Source organism: Mustela nigripes, chromosome 10 (assembly GCF_022355385.1).
Source record: "Mustela nigripes isolate SB6536 chromosome 10, MUSNIG.SB6536, whole genome shotgun sequence".
Classification (NCBI taxonomy): domain Eukaryota; kingdom Metazoa; phylum Chordata; class Mammalia; order Carnivora; family Mustelidae; genus Mustela; species Mustela nigripes.
This window is the reverse complement of record NC_081566.1, coordinates 65,077,928-65,095,878: the sequence shown is the minus strand read 5'-3', so window position 1 is coordinate 65,095,878 and position 17,951 is coordinate 65,077,928. Positions and strand designations below refer to the sequence as shown.

General features: G+C 62.5%; 1 protein-coding gene across 2 annotated transcripts; it reads right to left on the bottom strand.

The window, feature by feature from the left end:
- Positions 1–2,292: 2,292 nt before the first annotated feature.
- INSRR (insulin receptor related receptor) lies at positions 2,293–17,702 on the bottom strand. Of its 2 annotated transcripts, XM_059413620.1 has the most exons (22): positions 17,550–17,702; positions 14,127–14,678; positions 12,466–12,769; positions 12,233–12,375; positions 11,884–12,028; positions 10,363–10,577; positions 9,986–10,112; positions 8,416–8,654; positions 7,865–8,032; positions 7,578–7,773; positions 7,406–7,447; positions 7,115–7,335; positions 6,799–6,935; positions 6,552–6,714; positions 6,243–6,348; positions 5,536–5,588; positions 5,139–5,368; positions 4,529–4,639; positions 4,238–4,397; positions 3,830–3,959; positions 3,577–3,711; positions 2,293–3,355 (listed from the first exon to the last, which is right to left on the bottom strand). In XM_059413620.1, the coding sequence occupies exons 1-22, from the start codon at positions 17,632–17,634 to the stop codon at positions 3,115–3,117; spliced, it is 3,903 nt and encodes a 1,300-aa protein (XP_059269603.1). In that variant the 5' UTR covers positions 17,635–17,702; the 3' UTR covers positions 2,293–3,114. The 2 variants fall into 2 exon arrangements, with proteins under 2 accessions (XP_059269603.1, XP_059269605.1); XM_059413622.1 differs by lacking the exons at positions 2,293–3,355; positions 3,830–3,959 and having other exon boundaries at positions 3,589–3,711.
- Positions 17,703–17,951: the final 249 nt, after the last annotated feature.

The following is a 17,951-nucleotide window of genomic DNA, read 5'->3' as shown; positions in this document are numbered from 1 at the left end:
GCTGCAAGGGTCGAGGGTGCCGGGCTGTCCCGCTCATGGAGCGCTCGGCCTTCAGGACGCGATTTCAGCCCCTGACCTTCCTTCACCGGGGACTCTCCCTTAGGTAAGGCTGCTTCCAAGGGGCCCCGCGCTTCCCGCGCCCCCGGTCTGGTCTTTCACACGGCCCCACCTTCTTTCCTCCTGTGTCAGGGGCGCCGCTGGCCGCACCCCGAGCTCCAGCTGCCCGTCTCTCTCTTTCCTCCGCCTGCCAGAGCGGAAGGGCCTGGTCTAGTTTTCTGGAGGGTCCTTCTTCCTAGTCTCAGGGTTTCTTCCCGCGTCTTCTGGGGACCCTCCAACCCCCCATCTCCCTGCACCTCTGCCTACTTGCCCCTCCTGCAGCTCGGCAGGACCAGCCTGACCCCCCCCCCCCCGAAGGCTGGGGACCCAAGAGGTCCCTTCATCCTCTGCCCCTTCATATCTGGAAGTGACCAAGCGGAAAGTGTCCCTGTTGTGGTCACAAGTGGAGGGGGAGGTAAGATGTCGGTGGGGGGGGGGGTGAGCGTCCAAGCTTCCACTGCGTGGGGAACAGGTTCTGGGCTCCCATCCCCCGCTGGTCTGCGCATCTCCCCTCCCCACCTCCCAGCACCCAGCCTTCCCCATTCTTCCCCATCCTGACAGCGGAGAAGGCCTCTGTGGTTCAGAGCCGCAGCCGCAGGGGGTCATTGCTGGGAGAGAGGCAGGAAGGACTATCTTGTGCCCTCTAAGGGATCCCCCGCTTCCTCCTAGGATTTCAGTCACCATCTTTGTGCTGCTGGTGAAGAAGCACTTCCTTCTTCCCAGGCCCCCCCCTTCTCTCCCCTCCTGTGGTGGGAGCCATGCAGGTGGGGGGGGAGTGGCTCCTGGCCTGCTCAGTGCTGGAAGCCCAACTGTTCCGATGTCCTGCCTTCCCAGGAACCGAATGAGGGGACATCTGATACCCAATATTGGGGGCCAAGATTCCTACAATACTGTTGCCCACGATTCTGGGCCAAGGGCTAGTGTCCTGGCTTTGGAGAAGGGCAAATACCCCCGAGTTAGGGCGGCGTGCTCCCCCCACTCCTCCCCACACCCACTCAGAACCCCCCCCCATCCCACAGCCACAGCAGGGACCTTGGAACTCTGCCATGCAGCCCCTCTGAGACCCCTACTCTGTCAGTCATCAGGGGTGGCTGAAGCCTTGTTCTCAAGCTCCGGACCGTGCCCCGCGGGCTCATCAAGAGCCGCCACCTACTCAGCTCTTTCTTCCTTTCCTCAGTCCGTCCCCATCCAGACCACCCTGCGTGTGGGACAGGCCGTGTGCAGGACTCTGCAGGTTAGGGGTATGGGTGGCGGGGAGAGGGCTTGAGCCCACTGCTGCTGTCGGGCCGTGTGCTCCGTGGGAGGCTGTGGGTGTCCCCGCGGGGCTCCTGTGTGGAGCGTCCTCCCTCCTAGTCCCCGGGAGGCCGTCAGAGACCAGCCCCCCCCGGGAGAGAACCTCCCGCGCTCCCGGCTCGCTACGCTGTGGTTCCACCAGCAACCATTGGGGGTCACTGTTGCCTCAGCGACCCGTGACGGGCAGGGTCAGGGCAGGGGTCCAGGGGACCGGGGGTCCTTGCCGCCCATCTTGACCCCGGCAGGGCAGGGCACAGGAGCTGTACGCGCTCGGGCAGACACGGTCTCCGCAGACTCTCCCCAGGCTCCGCGTGTGCGGCGGCGCGTGGCCACCTGGGAGCGCGGCCCCGAGGCCGGACCCGGAGAGGCCGGTACAGAACCCGAGCCCCGCCAGCCCTTCTGCCGCCGGCCTCCTCCCCGAGACTTCAGTCCTTTATCTGCTGCTCCTCCCCGCAAATGTCCCGCCGGCCTTGGCATCGGAGCCCGGAAAGAGACTCCGCTGGGCTCCTGCCGCATGCCCGGGGGCATCTCTGTTCCGGCGCACGGGGCGGCGGGGAGCGGACGCGCAGGCTCCGAGCGGACGCGCCTCCCTGCCCGGCTGCGGCTGGGGGCGTCCAGCGCCCACCGGGCATCAGGGCCCCTCCCCCGCTCTGTCCGCCCCCGGAACCGCGAGGGGCCCCCCAGAGATGAGGGCGGGGGGGGCGCGGCTCGGCCGCGGGGGGGCCTGCTTGAGCGGCAGATAACAGCGAGGTCGTCCTGCGCCACCGCCACGGGGCCGCTGGCAGGTCAGGTCCTGGCGGAGCTGCGGACAGCCGCGCTTATCCTGTATCCCCACCTCAGGGTCAAGTCCCCAAGGAGGAGGGAGGAAGTTCAGCCCGTGTTAGCACCAGATAGACAGAGAGGTAATGGGCTGCCCGGGGCCAGGGCACAAAGAGACCCGCATTTATTGTGTTTTCTCCAGCCTTCCCTTGAGAGGCAGGGGTGCCGCGCAGGACCGAGGGCAGGGAGGAAGCAAGGCTCTTGAAGCCCCAATCACCCAAGGGTAGGAGGGAGGTGGAGGGGAAGGGCCTGCGGGAAGGGGGGAAACTGCACCGAGGCATATGCCTGGGGACGAGGGAGGAGGAGCACCAATCTGGGGGGTTCCTGGGTTCAGCGAAGGAGAGGAAGGCGGCGGGGAAGCTACCCGGGTGGGCTGGGACCTCTGCTCATCCAGGTCTCTGGGTTCCCCCCACAGCACCTGGGGCAGAGGGGGGCCGTGAGACACCCACCCCCAGCATTCCAGACAAGGACAGGGAGGCCTGAAGCGGGCTGCTCTGCTGGTTTCCAGTGTGCGGAGGGCGCCACATGTCCACAGGAGGCTGGGGTTCTCTGGACCCCAAAGCTGAGGCTGGGGTTCTCTGGACCCCACCTTCCGGGTGGGTGAGCCCCGTCTGAGTAGGGCCCCCTCTCTGAGGGCCGGGGCCTCTCCTCCACTCGGGCTGGGACCTTGTTCACTTTCTCGTGGAGAACTCAGACTCCCGAAGAAATCTTGAAAGTCTCTGGACTCCTTAAGGGCGAGTCTGCTCTGAGCCCCCCACCCCATCTTTCCTCTCCCGCCCCCTGGTGCAGCCTGGGCACCCCCTGGCCTTTCTGACCATGGGATGGGGTGTGAGTGTCTGCACACTTCATGGCCACAAAGGTCAGGACCCTTCCTCTCCGCCAGTCATCCGGGGAATACGGTGCCCCTCAGTGCCCCGGACCCCCATTTTGGGGGTGGCAGCCTGAGGAAGCCTCTTCTGGGGTGGGCAGAGAGTCAGGTTTGACATCAGGCAGCAGCGCCCCGCGGGCCGCCCGGCACTCTGGACTGTAGTAGAAGGAAAAGAGACGGAAGGAGGGCCGCAGCTCGCCCCGGATGCTGTCCAGGATGTGGGTGAAGGCGGGTCGCAGGCGCGGGCTCTGCTGCCAACAGCGGCGCATCAGCTCCTGCCTGGTGGGGCGGGGACAGCATGAGAGCCGGCCGGCTGCTGCAAGGGGCCGTGGGAGCCTGCCTCTGGGAGGACCCCAGGAGAGTAAGCAGGGCTGCAGTGGGGAAGACTCCGCTGGGGACCGGCGGACAGGAGCGCATCAGAAGAGGCGGGCCAGAGTCATGGGGGCAGGGTGGGTAGACAGAGCAGGGATGAGGAAGGGGTGGGGTGGGGGGTGACTTACAGCTGAAGGGGACAGCTCTCCAGCTCCTCCAGGACCCCACCATCCATGACAAACTTGAGCACCTGCTCGTTGGATAAGCCCTGGTAGGGCTGTTCGGCCAAGGTCACGATCTCCCAGAGCACCACCCCGAAGGACCTGGAGGACATGCAGAAGGGCTTGAGCCCAGCACCTTGCACGCTGCTCAGCACATCCAGGCCTCATCCCGGACCCCACCTCCACATCCCCCAAACCCTCTGCTCCAGCCAGCCCCCACCAGACATCCGAGTGCGTGGTGAAGATTCCATCTTTGAGGGACTCGGGGGCCATCCAGCGCACGGGCAGCAGCCCCTTCCCACCCTTGCGGTAATAGTCAGTTTCGTACACGTCTCGAGTCATCCCAAAGTCTGGAAAGTGAGGGTGGACAGGGATGGGGGCAGCAGAAGCACATGCCAGCCCCTGGCCCAGGGGTACCTCTCCTGGCCTTCTCCCCCTCCATAGCTTCCAAGAATTCTGGAATGTGAGCGCTCAAAGAACCTGAGATCATCCCGCCCCAGGACCTCTGGCCTTGGACGGAGAGGCTGTGAGGGACAGGCTGTCGGGTGGGCCTGAGTCTCCCAGCCCAGCTTAGGGAGAGTCCCTGTGTTCCTCAGGCTGCCCCATGCCCGCCCAGCACCGTCTGTACCCCCAATCTTGACAGTGAAGTCCTGGGACACCATGCAGTTCCGGGCCGCCAGATCTCGGTGCACAAACTTGTTGGCAGCAAGGTAGGCCATGCCATCTGCAATCTCACCAGCCATCTGGATCATATCTCCCAGCGCTGGCCGTGGGAGCCCCGGGTTGTTCTAGGGCCAAGAGAGGGGGCTGATGAAGAAGGAACCTAGAGGTTGGACTCCTGCCCAACCATCTCCCCACAATTGTGCCCATGTCTTCTCTAACTCCCCAGCCCCGTGGCCAGGGTCTTCTGGGTCTCCACCTCTGACTCGGGCCGCAGAGATCGAAGATGGCTCTTGAGGTCCCCCCGGGTCATTAACTCCATGATGACCAGAGTTGGCTGGCCCTGGGACACCACACCCAGGAGACGTACCTGGGACGGACAAAGAGCCTGGTTGCTGGTCCACCCAACACCCTGACCCTTTACTCACCTGGCCAAAATGTTGCCCTACTGTGACCACCAGCTGACCTTGACACCAACCCTGACCCTAAACCCAACCATGACCGTAATCCTAATTCTAATCTGCCAATGATACTGACCCTAACCCATGACTTTGATCGTATCTGTCATTCCAATCTTCAGGATTCACCCAATTCTGACCTTGATCCCAATCATGACCCTCATAATGATCTAGACGCTCAATATTGAACCCCATTGATGACGGATCACAGCCCTAGCCATGATTCTGCCATGGCCCCACCATGACTCTAACCTAACCACTCTAACTCTAACCCTAACCATGACTTTTACCTCAGTCCCAACCTTGACCTTGATGGCACCCTGACCTCATCCTTGACCCTATCCTTCTTATCATGTGACTTTCACCGTAATTATGGACCCTACCCTGGCAGTGTCCCCGATCCTTCCTTACCACATGGTGACACTTGAATGCCTTCATGACAGAGGCTTCCTTGAGGAACTCGATGCGTTCTCGTGGACTGGCCAGCTCATTGACGGTCTTCAGGGCCACCGGTGTGGACTCCTCTCCGGCCTCCAGCCCTTGTGCCAGCCCCTCGTATACCATCCCAAAGGAGCCCTGACCCAGTTCCCGGATTATGGAGATCTGCTCCCGAGGCACCTCCCACTCATCAGGGACGTACACTGAGAGGAGGTGCGAGTCATGGGGCAGGAACACGGCCTCTGCCGCGCCCCCACCCGCCTCTCTCCTCTTCGGAAAGGCTTGGGTCCCAAGGCGGCCTTGTCTAAGAAAGTCTCCCGGAGCGTGCCCCTCCTCTCCCACACCCCTGTCCCGCCACTCCCGGACCTACTCTCAGAGGCGCTGAAGTACTCCGGATTCACAGAGGCATACAGGGTGCTGCTTCTGCAAGGGGGGTGGGGGGGGGTCAGGCTGGAAGGGTCCTCAGGAAGGAGCAATGTCAGAGAACGCGAACGAGGGTACTGCCAGGAGGACCGAAGCCCCTTCCTCCCGTCCTCCCGTCCCAGGCCAGGCCGTCCCTGGGGAGCCCCAGACAGTTTCCAAGCGGGTCTTTGTCGTAGGCCCGGGGTCTGGGATCTGACGGACTGCGGACAGGGAGGACAGGAGGAGGGCGGCTCCTGCCTCCTCCGCTCATCCTTAAAAGCCGGCCAATCAAAATTCTGCCTCCATTTCCCTCTTGTGTTCAGCCCCAGGGCATCTGGCACCAACCAACCCAGGGCACTTGGTGGGGTCTCCTGTCTCTTCCCCTGCTTCCTTGGCTGAGAACACGGTGACCAAATGAACACTCCCAGTGCGCCCAGACTGGGGAGTCCCCGGAGGGAAGACCTGCACTGGTAACATCAGGGAAACTTGGTCCCTCAGACTGAAAGGGGGTCTCCCCCATGCTGCCCTCAGGGGATGTTATTGCTTCTAAGGAATGTTCTCTTCCGGTCTCATATACCACCTTTCAGGGACCGACCCTGTCATGAGGGCTGGAGGCGGGGGGGGGGGGGGGGGGGGGAGGGGGGGATGGGAACCGGTGGGACCGGGCGTCGTCACCTCTTCCTGCCGTAGAAGAAACCAAGGGCAGCAAGAATGATGAGCAGCATGAGCCCCACGGGGGTGACAGTGAGAAGGACGTGCAGCCCCCCGGAGTCTTCCTCCTCTGGTGGTCAGAGGGCAGCAGATGGTAGGGTCAAAGATGGAGAAGTCAGAGGGTAGAGGACACTTCTGTTTTCACCGTGGGAAGTGAGAACAGGGACCCGGTGGAGTGGCCACCACGTTCCTGTGGTAGAAACCACAGGAGACGTGGCTGGGGACCCAGCTGGGGCTGTGGGGGTGCATGTCTGGGACCAAGGCCACCCCTACCTGGGCCGGGGACATAGAAAGCGATGCTTTCTGTCCAGGAGCCATTGCCTGCCAGCGAGGTGGCCCGGACTCTGGCAGAGTAGTTTCCAGGGGGGAGCAGGGCCAGCTGGACGCCCCCAAACTTGGCGTACCGCAGTCGGGACACACACAGCACGGTGGCCTCCTGAGGGCAGGGCAGAACAGCTGGCTGGGAACAGGGCGGACATGCCGTCTGGGTCCGGGTTTGGGGGTTCCCGCGGGTACCTACCTCTCCCAAGCGGCGGTACTTGATTTCGTATTTGAGGATGAGTCCGTTGGGGTCCGGTGGCTCCAGCCAGCGCAGGAGGACACTGCTTTTGCTGGCCGCCTCCCAGGCCACCTTCCCTGGGATGCCATCGGCTTCTCCTGCGGGAGAGGGCAGCAGCAGCCCCGCCCCTCAGCTTCACGTCCGGGCGCCTGGGGGCTAATCTCGAGGGTCCAGGAACCTCAGGGCTTGTGGGGACTGGGGACGTGGGGACGTGGAACGTTGGGGCACTACCTGGGTAGAGTCCCGCGGGTGGGGGCGGGGCGGGGGGAGAACCTACTGTGGGGCATGGTGCGCGCGAAGACGAAGGTGGCGGCGCTGCAGCCCACGGTGTGCGCCGCGTGGTTGCAGGCGTGGATGTCGATGCGATATTCCGTGAAGTGACGCAGGCCACTCAACACTGCGCGCTCCCGGGGCACTTTGTCCTCCTGGATCTCGAAATCCGAGGTGTTTCCCCCAAGCCGGAGGGTCCCGGCGGCCCGGCGCTGCCTCCCCGAGTCCCTGGGGAGGGCGCGAGTCAGAGCCGCGGCCGCGCCCCGGGACCGCCACCCCTCAATCCCGCCCGGCTCACCTGTGAGGGTTCTTATGGATGGACGTCACCTTCCAGGGGGATCTGGGGAGACCAGGGAGGGCTGCGTCAGGCCCCGCCCCCGCCCCCGCCCCGCCCCGCCCCCGCCCCGCCCCCGCCGCCCCCGCCAGGCCCACCAGGCCCGCCCCGCCCCCGCCCCCGGCGCCGGACGCACTTGGGGATGGTGATGGCGTTGTGCAGAAAGTTTTCGAACTTCTTCTGGAAGGAGGCCTCCTGCGCCTCCAGCGGCGGCAGGACCTGCCCGGGAGGGGGGTGCTGGCAGGGGCAGCAGCCGGGCTCCGTCTCGGCTTCCGGCTCCTCGTCTTCGCGGTCGAAGCGGGGGTCGCTGTGGCTGGTGGGCAGCCGCAAGCCTGGTGCGGCGCGGGGGAGAGGCGCGGTCAGACGGACAGCCCCCCGGCGCCGCCGCCCCGACCCTCCGGCCTGCGCCGCTGCCCTGCGCACCGCGGTGGCAGTAGTCGTTGAGGTAGAGGTCGCCGTCCTCCGCCAGACGCTGCCACAGCACCAGGTAGTAGGTGATGTTCCCGTTGCGCTGAGTCGGCGGCTTCCAGCGCACCAGCAGGTGGGAGGAGGAGTTGGACGTGGAGATGACGTCCTGGGGCACCGTGGGCGCTGGGGACGCAGGTAGGTGCGACTGAGGCGCCGCGGATTCCCCTTTCTGGTACTGTCTGGTACTGGCCCTTCTCTGGGGTCCAAGCCCTTCGCATTCTCCCAAGGAACCTCCCCTTCCTGGAACGCAGAATCCTGGCCTTCCCACAGCCCTGGAAGGCCCTTGAATTGGCTCAAGTATTCCCCCAGCCCTCTCCCACCCACAGCGTCTCTAGGACCGTAGGCCGATGCCCTCTGTTCTCTCCAGGACTCAAACATCTGGCTTCCCAGTCCCTAGGGGCCTGGTGTTGAAAGACCCAGCTTCCCTATTTCTGGTGCCTGGGTTCCCGCGTTCCCAACAGGGCTCAGGTATCCAGCTCCCACCCCCTTCAAAGTCTTCCGCATACCCGCCGGCAGGGTTCGGAGGTAGACGATGGGGCTCTGGGCTCCTTGGTGGGGGCTGTCCTCAGCGGTGGTCAGTGTGATGGCCCTTACAAACACTGCATATTGTGTCCAAGGCTTGAGGGGTGCAAGAGTCACCCCGGGTTCCTGGGTGCGGCTTAAGGGCAGCTCCACATCCAGCAGGTTCCAGCTCTGGGTCCCGCAGGCGTCTGGACCTATGTGCTCTGTGGCGTTCTGGAATGGGCTGAACACCCCATCCCTAGAGCTGAGGGGCGGCTCAGCCCCAGCCCAGTTTCTAGCACTCCCGCCCTTTCTGAACCACCATAAGAAGGTCACTGTCATTCTTCCAGTGTGTGTGAAGGCATCCCGCTCCTTGGGAGCACCCAGTGGGTGGGTGTGCTGAGAGCTGGGACTGGGCCAGGACCCACAGCAGGTCTGAGCCAGCAAAGCCACAGTCAGGCTGTGAGGCCATGATGCTAGGGGAGCTTCCTGAAGGACACTTAGGATTCTCTACCTTCTGAGCCCAGAGGCAGCTGGGTACAGCTGTGTGGACTGTGAGCCGCACGAGCCAGGCAGGGGGTGCTGTGCACACGTCCAGCCCACTTTAGTGTTCTTCGAAGTGTGATCTATGGACCAGGATTACCTGGGAGCTTGTTAGAAATGTGGATTCTCGGGCTCTCCCCATGACTAACTGACTCGGAATCTGTGGGGAGGGGGCCCAGGAGTCTGTATTTAGCAAACCCTCCAGCTCCCCATGCTGGGGACCGTCACCTCCCAATGAGGCCCAGGAGAGCCTTGGCCATTTGAGCCGGCCTGGCGCCATTGCCAGGCCCTCCTTCCTCCCCCAGGCCCTGTGCTAGTGGGAAACGAAGACCCCCCCCCATCTGAATCCACAGGAAGGCTTCCGAGCTAGGTGTCTCCCTCTTCTGTCGACTGTAGACATGGAAACACTCCCACGCCGCCCTCCCGGCCTGCCATCCCGAACCCACTTTTCTCCTCTAAGAATTCTTGTTTTGATTCCTAGCCATGCTTTTGGAGCGATCCTTCCTGTGGTCTAGCCACGGTCCCTCCTACTACGGTCAGTCCGCTCTCTCCAAAGCAAAACCAGCCCGTCCTCGGCTGTCCCGCCTCCCTCCCTTCCTTAGGTTTTAATGAAATGCTGGCAGAGCTCTGCATAAACCTGGCCAAATTAGTGGGTGCTCCCCAAACCGCTGCTGGGGCAGGAGCCTGTGGTCAGCACAGAACATTAACATAGTGAATTGAAGTTTAATTATCCGAGCCTTCCCAGCGGGGCGCCTCTCCTGGTCTCTCAGAAGTCCTGACTGTCCTCTCCATTTCACTGCTGAGGAGAAACTGAGGCACGGAGGGGTGAATAAGGTGAAGGGAGAGACAGGCGTGGGCCCTACAAGGGAGTGAGACTTAGGGGTCCTGGCTCCTTGCCTCTCTGCACCCCAGCGCTCTGTCCTCACCCCTCACCTGGCTGCATTTGGGAACAGATGGGCGGGACCAGGTCTGACCCCGCCCACAGAGGGGGGACTCTGGCCCCGCCCCTCTAGCCCCACCCCCGGCACTCACGACTCCTTGTAGTACACGATGAAGCTGAGCAGGTCGCGAGCCTCCAGCGGCTCGTAGCGCTCCCAGCGCAGCAAGATGCTGTCGGCCTGCGTCACGTTGGACACGAAGCGCAGGGTGCGAGTCTGGCCTGGGGGGGGCGAGGGGCCAACACCTGCTGTCAGCCGCGTCTGCCTCGGCCCGAGTCGCCTGCTCCGAGCCCCCACCCTGACCCGGCGGAGGCCACCCGCGGCGCGGCCCCCGAAGAGAACCTATCACGTCGTCCGGGGCAAACGCCCCCCACCCCCACCCCGGGGTCGTGTCTGGTGTGTTTCGGTGCGCGTGCGCGCGTCGGGGTTTCTGGGGGTCCTTAGCTGTGGGGTTGCGGTGTCGGGCCTCACAGGCGGCGCGGTCTCCATTGGTGCGGGGGTTGATCTCGGCCTTGTTTTGCCGTCCCCGAGTGCCGGTCACCTCCTCCAGGCGGTAGATGTGCTCCAAGCAGAGGCGAGGGTTGAAGGCGAAGTAGATCTTGCCCACGGGAATGGTGAGCCCCGCAGCCACCCAGGACCCCAGCTGTTGTAGGTTCTGGTTGTCCAGCACGTACAGAGTGTAGTTCCTGGGCGGGGGGGTGGGGGTGGGGGAGAGACCTTGCGCTGCAGGGGAGGTGGAGGCAAAGGGTGGGGAACCCGAGCGCCTTGTGGGCCCCTCCTGCAGGGGCTGAGCTGGGGGCACAGGAGAGAAGGGGCCCTCAGCCTGGGGCTATGTCTCTCCAGCTGGAGTGTGGGTACCCCTGGGGGTCCACAGCAGTTTAGGAGAGACATGAGAAACCACTCAGCTGGATGATAATGTAAAAATTCTCTGGGGGTGCCTGGGGGGCTCAGTGGGTTGAACGCCCTCTTGACTTTGGCTCCAGGTGGTGATCTCAAGGTCATGATCTCAGGCTGGTGATTTCAAAACCCCTCTAGAGCTCTACTCTGGTGTGAAGCCTCTCTCTTCCTCTGCTGGCCCCCAACTCCCGGCCCACGAACAGGTGCGTGCTCTCTCATTCTCTCTCTCTCTGTCTCTCTTGTAAATAAGTAAAATAAAACAAAACAAAATAAAATAAAACAGGGACGCCTGGGTGACTCAGTCAGTTAAGCATCTGCCTCTGGCTTAGGTTGTCATCCCAGGCAGGAAGTCTGCCTCTCCCTCTGCTTCTCTCTCTGTCTCTCGTGAATAAACAAACAAACAAACAAATAAATAAATAAAGTCTAAATAAATAAATAAAATAAAACAAAACATTCTCCGCGTTTTGAAAACTCCTAGCTATGCTATAGGTAGGTCTTGACTGGTAGGTGGCGGGGATGGGTTTCAAACCCAGGTGGTCTCGCTCTGCTGTTGAGAGCGTCAGAAAGCAGTGGTGACCTATGTGGAGTCTGATGTCACCATAAACGATATAGAATATATGTGTTCCCTGCACTGTTTTAAGTGCTTTGCACACAACAATGTAAGTAATATTCACAACAACCCTAAGAAAGAAGTAGTGTTAGGGGCGCCTGCGTGGCTCAGTGGGTTAAGCCTCTGCCTTTGGCTCAGGTCAGGATCTCAGGATCCTGGGGTCGAGCCCCATGTCTGGCTCTCTGCTCAGCAGGGAGCCTGCTTCCTCCTCTTTCTCTGCCTGCCTCTCTGCCTACTTGTGATCTCTGTCTGTCAGATAAATAAATAAAAAATCTTAAAAAAGAAAGAAAGAAAGAAGTAGTGTTATATTAAACCCATTTTACAGATGAGAAAATTGAGGACCACAGAAGTTAAGTAACCTACCCAGTGTCACACATACGCCACAGAGCTGACTCCAGAGCCCATGCTCTCTCCCCCTGTTTGGGGAATGTTAGGGAGGACATGTGATAGCGGGAGCTGGTCAGAGGCTGTTTCTGACCCCTTACCCATCCACCATGGCGTCCCCTCGGATTAGTTTGAGGTTCCTGAAAAAGCCCAGGGACACGAGGGCAAAGGAGTGCTTGATTTTGAGGAAGCCAGTGATGGTCTCGATGAGCCCCAGGCTTTGCTGTAGCTCCGGCTCTAGGTTATCTGGAACCGGGGAAGACAGGGCTGGAGCCGGGTTGGGGAGGTGTATGGCTGGCAGGGGGAGTGGGGGGGAAGGTGCTGATGGCAGGGGTAGCAGGGAGGGGGCCCTGAGGACTGGGACCAAGGGTGACAGAAAGCAGGGCTTTATCTGGGTCACTGTCAGGGGCATGGCCAGGGGCAGAGGTGTGCCCCGAGGAAGGTACTGACAGCCTTGGCGAAGGTTGACGATGAGGCTCCCCTCCACATGGGTGCAGCCCGCCAGGTCCTGTGCCACCTGGATGGAGTCGATGGTCTTGGTGCCCACCTTGCACTCTTTGGGGCACAGCCCCTCACACTTGTGGCAGAATATGCTAGCAGGGGCAAGCGGAGGTGTGGAGTGAGCCCCGGACCAGTGGGGACCCCCTCACTGATCCAAGAGTGCCCCCATGCCCTACACTCACCTGCTGCTGTTGCGGGTGAAGCCCGGGGGGCACTGGGCCAGGCAGCTGCCCTCGTGGATGCCGAAGGTGGAGGCGCGGCCGGGCACAGAGCGCAGGCTGGCACAGCGCTCTGCCGTGACACAGCGCCAGGACTCATGCTGGTAGGTGCCTGGAGGGCAGGCCCGGTGACAGGCACCCTGGAAGTAGAGGTGACGACAGGCCAGGCAGGCCCGGGGGTCCTCTGGTCGGCTGCAGCCCCCCAGGCATTCGGAGTGGCAGCACTCCCCCCAAGCTGTGCAGGCCAGCCCATGGGGACAGGGACACACTGTGGACAGAGTGCGGAGTTAGGCCTCCCCCCGACACCCCCGTCCCGGTGCCAACCCCTCCCCTGGGATAACACTGAAGGGTGGCATCCAGATTCCTCCAGTGCAGATGACAGTGGCTGCTGGCTTGCTTTTCCCCAGATGGGGCTCTTGAGGACCAGGATCATGGCCCCTCTCTGTGGCTTCCCATTGCCCACAGCACCTGGTGGGGGTTCAGAGCTCAGGATGGAGCAATGACCTTGTCTACCTGGACTGCTTCTTCCCAGCCTGCTGTCCTGTCTGGGCCCGGTGCTCAGCTCGTCACTGGGCATGGTGCCGGGGGAACCCGCCCCCTCTCCTGGGCAGTGAGGCCTGGGGCCGGTGGGCCTGTGAGTGTGTGTGCAGGGAGGGGGCACCCCCCCTCATCTCACCTGTCCACACCTCCACCCTCCCTGGCTCTGTGCCCTAGGTGGGGGCCACCCAAAGCGGCCGCCGTTGGGGGTGGGGGGTGGGGGCCCAAGGTGTGCGAAGTGTGCGGGTGGCAGCCTGCTGTCTGGGAGCGGGTGTGTGGTGGGGTCAGCGAGGGCGTGTTGATACTGTATATGAGAGGGGACGAGCAGCCACGGTGTTTACAGCCAACACAGGGGCATGGGCACGTGGGGCCCAGCGGACACAGAAGGGATCTGGTTACACTTCTGCTGTGACGCTGAGGCTTTGGGTGAGGGCTGGGGACGCCAGGTCTGGTCCTAGCTTCTGGAAGCTTTTCCTTTTCTCCCCTGTAACTTCTGTTTCCTCCTGTCGCTTCCCCCTTTGCGCTGCTTCCTTCCTTCCGTTTTCTCTCCAGGCCCCTGACTCGCTGAGGAAGACCCCACTGTGCTGTCCTCAGGGGGCTCCTCCTTTCCCCGCCCACCTGGCTCCCCTCCCCCCAAATACGGCCGGCCTGCCCTGCATCACCTGTGCTAGGACCCCTTTATCAGGAACCGAGAACCCCCGCCAGGGCCCAGGCACTGGCCTAATGCTGAGAGAATAGCCCATTGCCCCTAACGACCCCACGCTTACCTTACAGATGAGGGGACGAGCTCAGACACGCACCGCGAGCGAAGCCAGTAGGTTACACAGCTAAGACCGGACGGAGCCCAGGCCGTCTGGCCTTGTACTTAGCCGCTGCCCCGTGTGGCTTCCCTCCCCCATGCCCACCTCACACATGTCCTGTCCCCTCTCCCTGACTCCTGGCTGTTGTCCTGCACGGTCCCTTGATGACCTTGTGCCAACTCAGTTACTGAATTTTTCTGACCCATCCTGTGGCCGCCCAGCGCCCACCCCACCGGCCCTGCCCTCCCTGTGCGCCCACCCCCGCTGGTGTTCTGGGCTGGGGCTCACCTCTCTGGCAGTGGCTGGAGGTCCAGCACCTGTAGTCAGTGTGCCCGCCGAAGGTGGTCCTGGCGCAGGGCTGGCCGGTGGCACCCAGCACGCCGGGGCACACGTCCGCACACTCCTCACGCAGCTTGTTGCCCACGATGTGGTTGGCGCCAGGTGAGGGCTGCAGTAGGCCCCAGTCGATGGTGGAGAGGTGGCACAGCTCCTGGTTCTTCTCCACCCGCACGGCCCCGCGCAGCACAGCCCCCAGCGCCGGCAGCCCCACGTCCCGCAGGTGCGGCATCTCGTAGATGACCAGTGCGTAGCCCAGGAAGAGGCGGGCGCCGCGCACCACTGCCAGGTTGGGGAAGAGGTCCCGCAGGCTCTCCAGGCCATAGACGCGGAAGAGGAGTAGGTAGTCCGTGACCTGAGTGAGGCGCGGGAAGCTGAGGCCGCGGAAGTCCTCACCGGTGGCCGTGAACATGAGCAGGATCTGCAGATGGCCCTCCACCACGCTGCAGTTCTCCAGACGGCGCAGCTCGGCCACCTCCGAGCGGATGTCCAGGCTGGGACACACTGTAGGCACAGGCGGCAGCAGCCGTCAGTGCAGCTCGGGCCCGGCACCCCATCCTGCCTGGGGAAGATTTGGGGAAGGGGAGCCTCTCCGGGAGCAGGACATCGCCCGGGAGCAGGGCGCTGCTGTGGCCTCCTCCCCGGCTTCTGAGGCTCCCGGCAGCTTGAAGGGCCCACTGCCGCCCGGGTGCCCTCCTGGTCTATTCTGCCCTGGAGAGCCAAAGGGTCTTCTCAAAAAAGGTGGGCTCCCATTCCTCCACCTCTTTCAAGTTCATGTCCCCGCTGGCAAGGCCTCTGCGGCCTCTCTGACCCCATCCCCTGCTCTCTCTTCTTCAGCCACACTGACGTTTTTGCTGTTCCTCAAACAGGTCAGCCAAGCTTCTGCGCTGAGGCCTTTGCACCTTCTGTTCCCCATGACTAGAACACTGTTCCCTCTAGATGGTCCCTCACTTCCTTCAAGTCTCTGCTCAAATGTCCCCTCCTCAAGGAGGCCGTCTCTAACCCTCCTTTTAAATACCCCTTGCCCCCCGCTCCCTACTTTATTTTTCTCCTTAAATCTTTACACTGGCTAATATAGAATTTCCTTATTTTGTTTACGGTAAGCTCCAGAAGGGCAGGGATCTCGGAATGACTCATGGCTGTCTCCGTGGTGCCTGGGATAGTGCCTGGCACGAAGCCGGTGCTCGGGCAATGTCTGACCAACGAGCGGATTCCACGGCTGAGACCAGCGCCTCATTCCTCCCTTCCCAGCCTGGCCTGAGGGAGCCCCGTGTCTGCTCCCCGCACTGCTTTACGCTGGAAGGGACGTTCCAGCTCCCCGTCGCCGGAAGTTCAAACTTAAAATCCCTCAGGCTGACATGGCGCGGCGTTGACACACACAGGCCTACACGAGTTACGCCAGCCCCGGCGGGGTTCCTTGGCCTGGCCACACACTCAGCGCTCGTCCCACGAACCGCAGGTCCAGCCCGCCTCCTCCGATCCTGGCCTGAGTCACTCACTTCCCCCCCAAGGCTGGGCGGCACCGGCCCTGGCACCCACAGGTGCCATCCATGTTTCTGTCACCCTCTAGGGAGGGGGTGGGGCGCTGCTGGTCAGCACCGTGTCCCTGCACGGCGCTCAGTCCAGGGCTAGAGACACCCGGGACCATAGTTTGAATCCACGGACATTTGGTCCCCAAGTCCGCTCCTCTCCTGGGGACCGGGGTGTGTCCGCCTTCTTCTGACCCAGGCCCACTTTCGTCTCTCTCCCCGAGGCACCAAGGACCAGTCCCCGGAGCGGGCTGGGTACCTGGGCCCAAAGGGTGCTCTCACTTTGCTCCTTCGGCAGCAGGAGATGCAAGTCTGAATTCTTGATCTGCTCGGCCTTTCTCTCCTCAAGCCTGCTCGGCTGGCTAGCCTCTCCCTCTCCCTCGCTCCCTGCCTGGCTCTGGGCACTCTGCCACAGCCCACCCCCACTCCCCCACTCCCCCACCCCTGCCCAGCCCCCGCTGAGGAGGCGGCCCCCTGGGGCTTATATCACACCTTCTCCCTGTCATCCCTAAGGGTCTCCGTGCTTGGCTCTGCCCAGTTCCTGTGTGTGTGTCTGAGCACACACAGGTACACACGGGCGCGCGCACGCCTCCCCCGCCCAAGACAGAATGAGAAACACTTCTAGCTCTCCAGGCAAAGGCCAATCAGGGCCTACAAGGCGCCCACATGCCACTTTCCTCATGCCCCTGCCTCTCTAGGGCTCCCCTGATGGGAGTCATTTGGAAAAACAAATCCTCGACCTTCACAGATTAACCCCTGCCTGCCTCTCCTCAGGCCACGGCCCTGCACAGAGCTGCACTGGGAACAGGACATCTGGGTCCCCTGTGACCAAACAAGCAAACGCCACCCTCCGGGCCCCTCCCAGGGACGTGCCCCCTCCTGACAACCGTGCTCCTGGCTGGCATCCGTGGTAGCCTGTCCTGGTGCAGAGTGGAGGAGGGGAGGGGAGGGCTCTCTCTTCCTTGCCGGCAATGCCTTCCCACCGAGTGCTGTTCCGGGGGTGGGGGGGACCCCTGACCCCAACCCATTTGCAGCTTTCCTGTCTCCGACCTGCTCCTGGGAGCCCTTGGTCTGAGGGTGTCACGGACCTGCCATCTGGGCACACAGAGCCGGACCCTGAACCGTCTCAGTCCGGAAGGCGATGGTGGGGTTGGGGAAGGCCGCGCTCTTAATCCTTCCCCTTTGGAATCCTGCCGCTCAGCTTCTGTTCCCCTCCCCGGCCCCCACCAGGCTCCCCGCAACCCCCATGTGGGCCCCCTGGTCTAGATTGTCTTCCCCTCCCAAACTCTGCACACGGGAAGCCTCTGACCAGAAGGGCTAGTGTAAGGCATCCTCCATCCTAGTGTGGGGGCCCTGAGTGTGGGGGCCCATGGGACCAGGCCCTGGGCACTGGTCAGCTTTCCCTCCCAGTCCTCTGAGCCTCAGTTCCCCGTCTGCACAATGGGTTTGGTTAGTTCATGGTGCCCAGTTCTGACCTACCCATCCCATCCTGGTGCCTGTCGAGTTCAGTGGCCTTGGACATGAGCCCTAAGACTCTGCCTCCATCCTGCCATTCTCATTCAGGCATACTGGGATCAGGGTTTCATAAGTGGGAATGGAGGGCATCTCTTCATCTCTCTCTCAAGGTCCTTCTCGCATCCCAGGGAACTGAGAGGAAATGCTTATGTGGGAGAGTTAACTGCCCCTGCTGGTGGGAAGTCCTTCTGAGAGCTAACCACAGTCTCCATGTTGCAGGAGGTAAACACCTGTGTTCCGGCTGGACACTCAGTTGTCTGGCCTCTGGGCTTGCCGGGGGGTGTGGGAGGGGTGGAGATGGGGGTCCAGGAGACAGTGTTGGGCGACTCACCCTCTAGTGTGTCCAGGCCAGATCCCAAGGAGAGGAGGGTCAGGAGCAGGTGTGCTACCCATGCGCCCAGCCTGGGTACTGCCATTGTCCTAGCCCTGCCTCGTGCCCAGTCCCGGCTTCTGCAGACGGCTCCGGGGAGAAAAGGGGTCTGGCAAGCCCTAAGGGACACAGAGAGGCAGGCTTCAAGGGGGAGGGAAGCGTAGGGACCCACCGAGGGGGAATCCCACACAGAGATAGCAGGAGACGGAATGAGAGCCACGGGGACACAAAGACAGCCACAGCCAGCCACCGACAGCAGCCTGTGGCCCAGCCCCAGACAGAGACTCAGTCCGAACCAAGAGACAGAGAGATGAGGACGGAGACGCAGGCCGCAACGGAGCAGATGCGGAGAGGCCTCCAGAG

Coding starts and splice junctions, on each gene's coding strand:
- INSRR (XM_059413620.1), bottom strand. CDS start 17,634: ATGGCAGTACCCAGGCTGGGCGCATGGGTAGCACACCTGCTCCTGACC. Junction 5,589..6,242: donor TTCTTCTACGGCAGGAAGAG/GTGACGACGCCC, acceptor CCCCCCTTGCAG/AAGCAGCACCCTGTATGCCT. Junction 3,960..4,237: donor CTTCACTGTCAAGATTGGGG/GTACAGACGGTG, acceptor CTCACTTTCCAG/ACTTTGGGATGACTCGAGAC.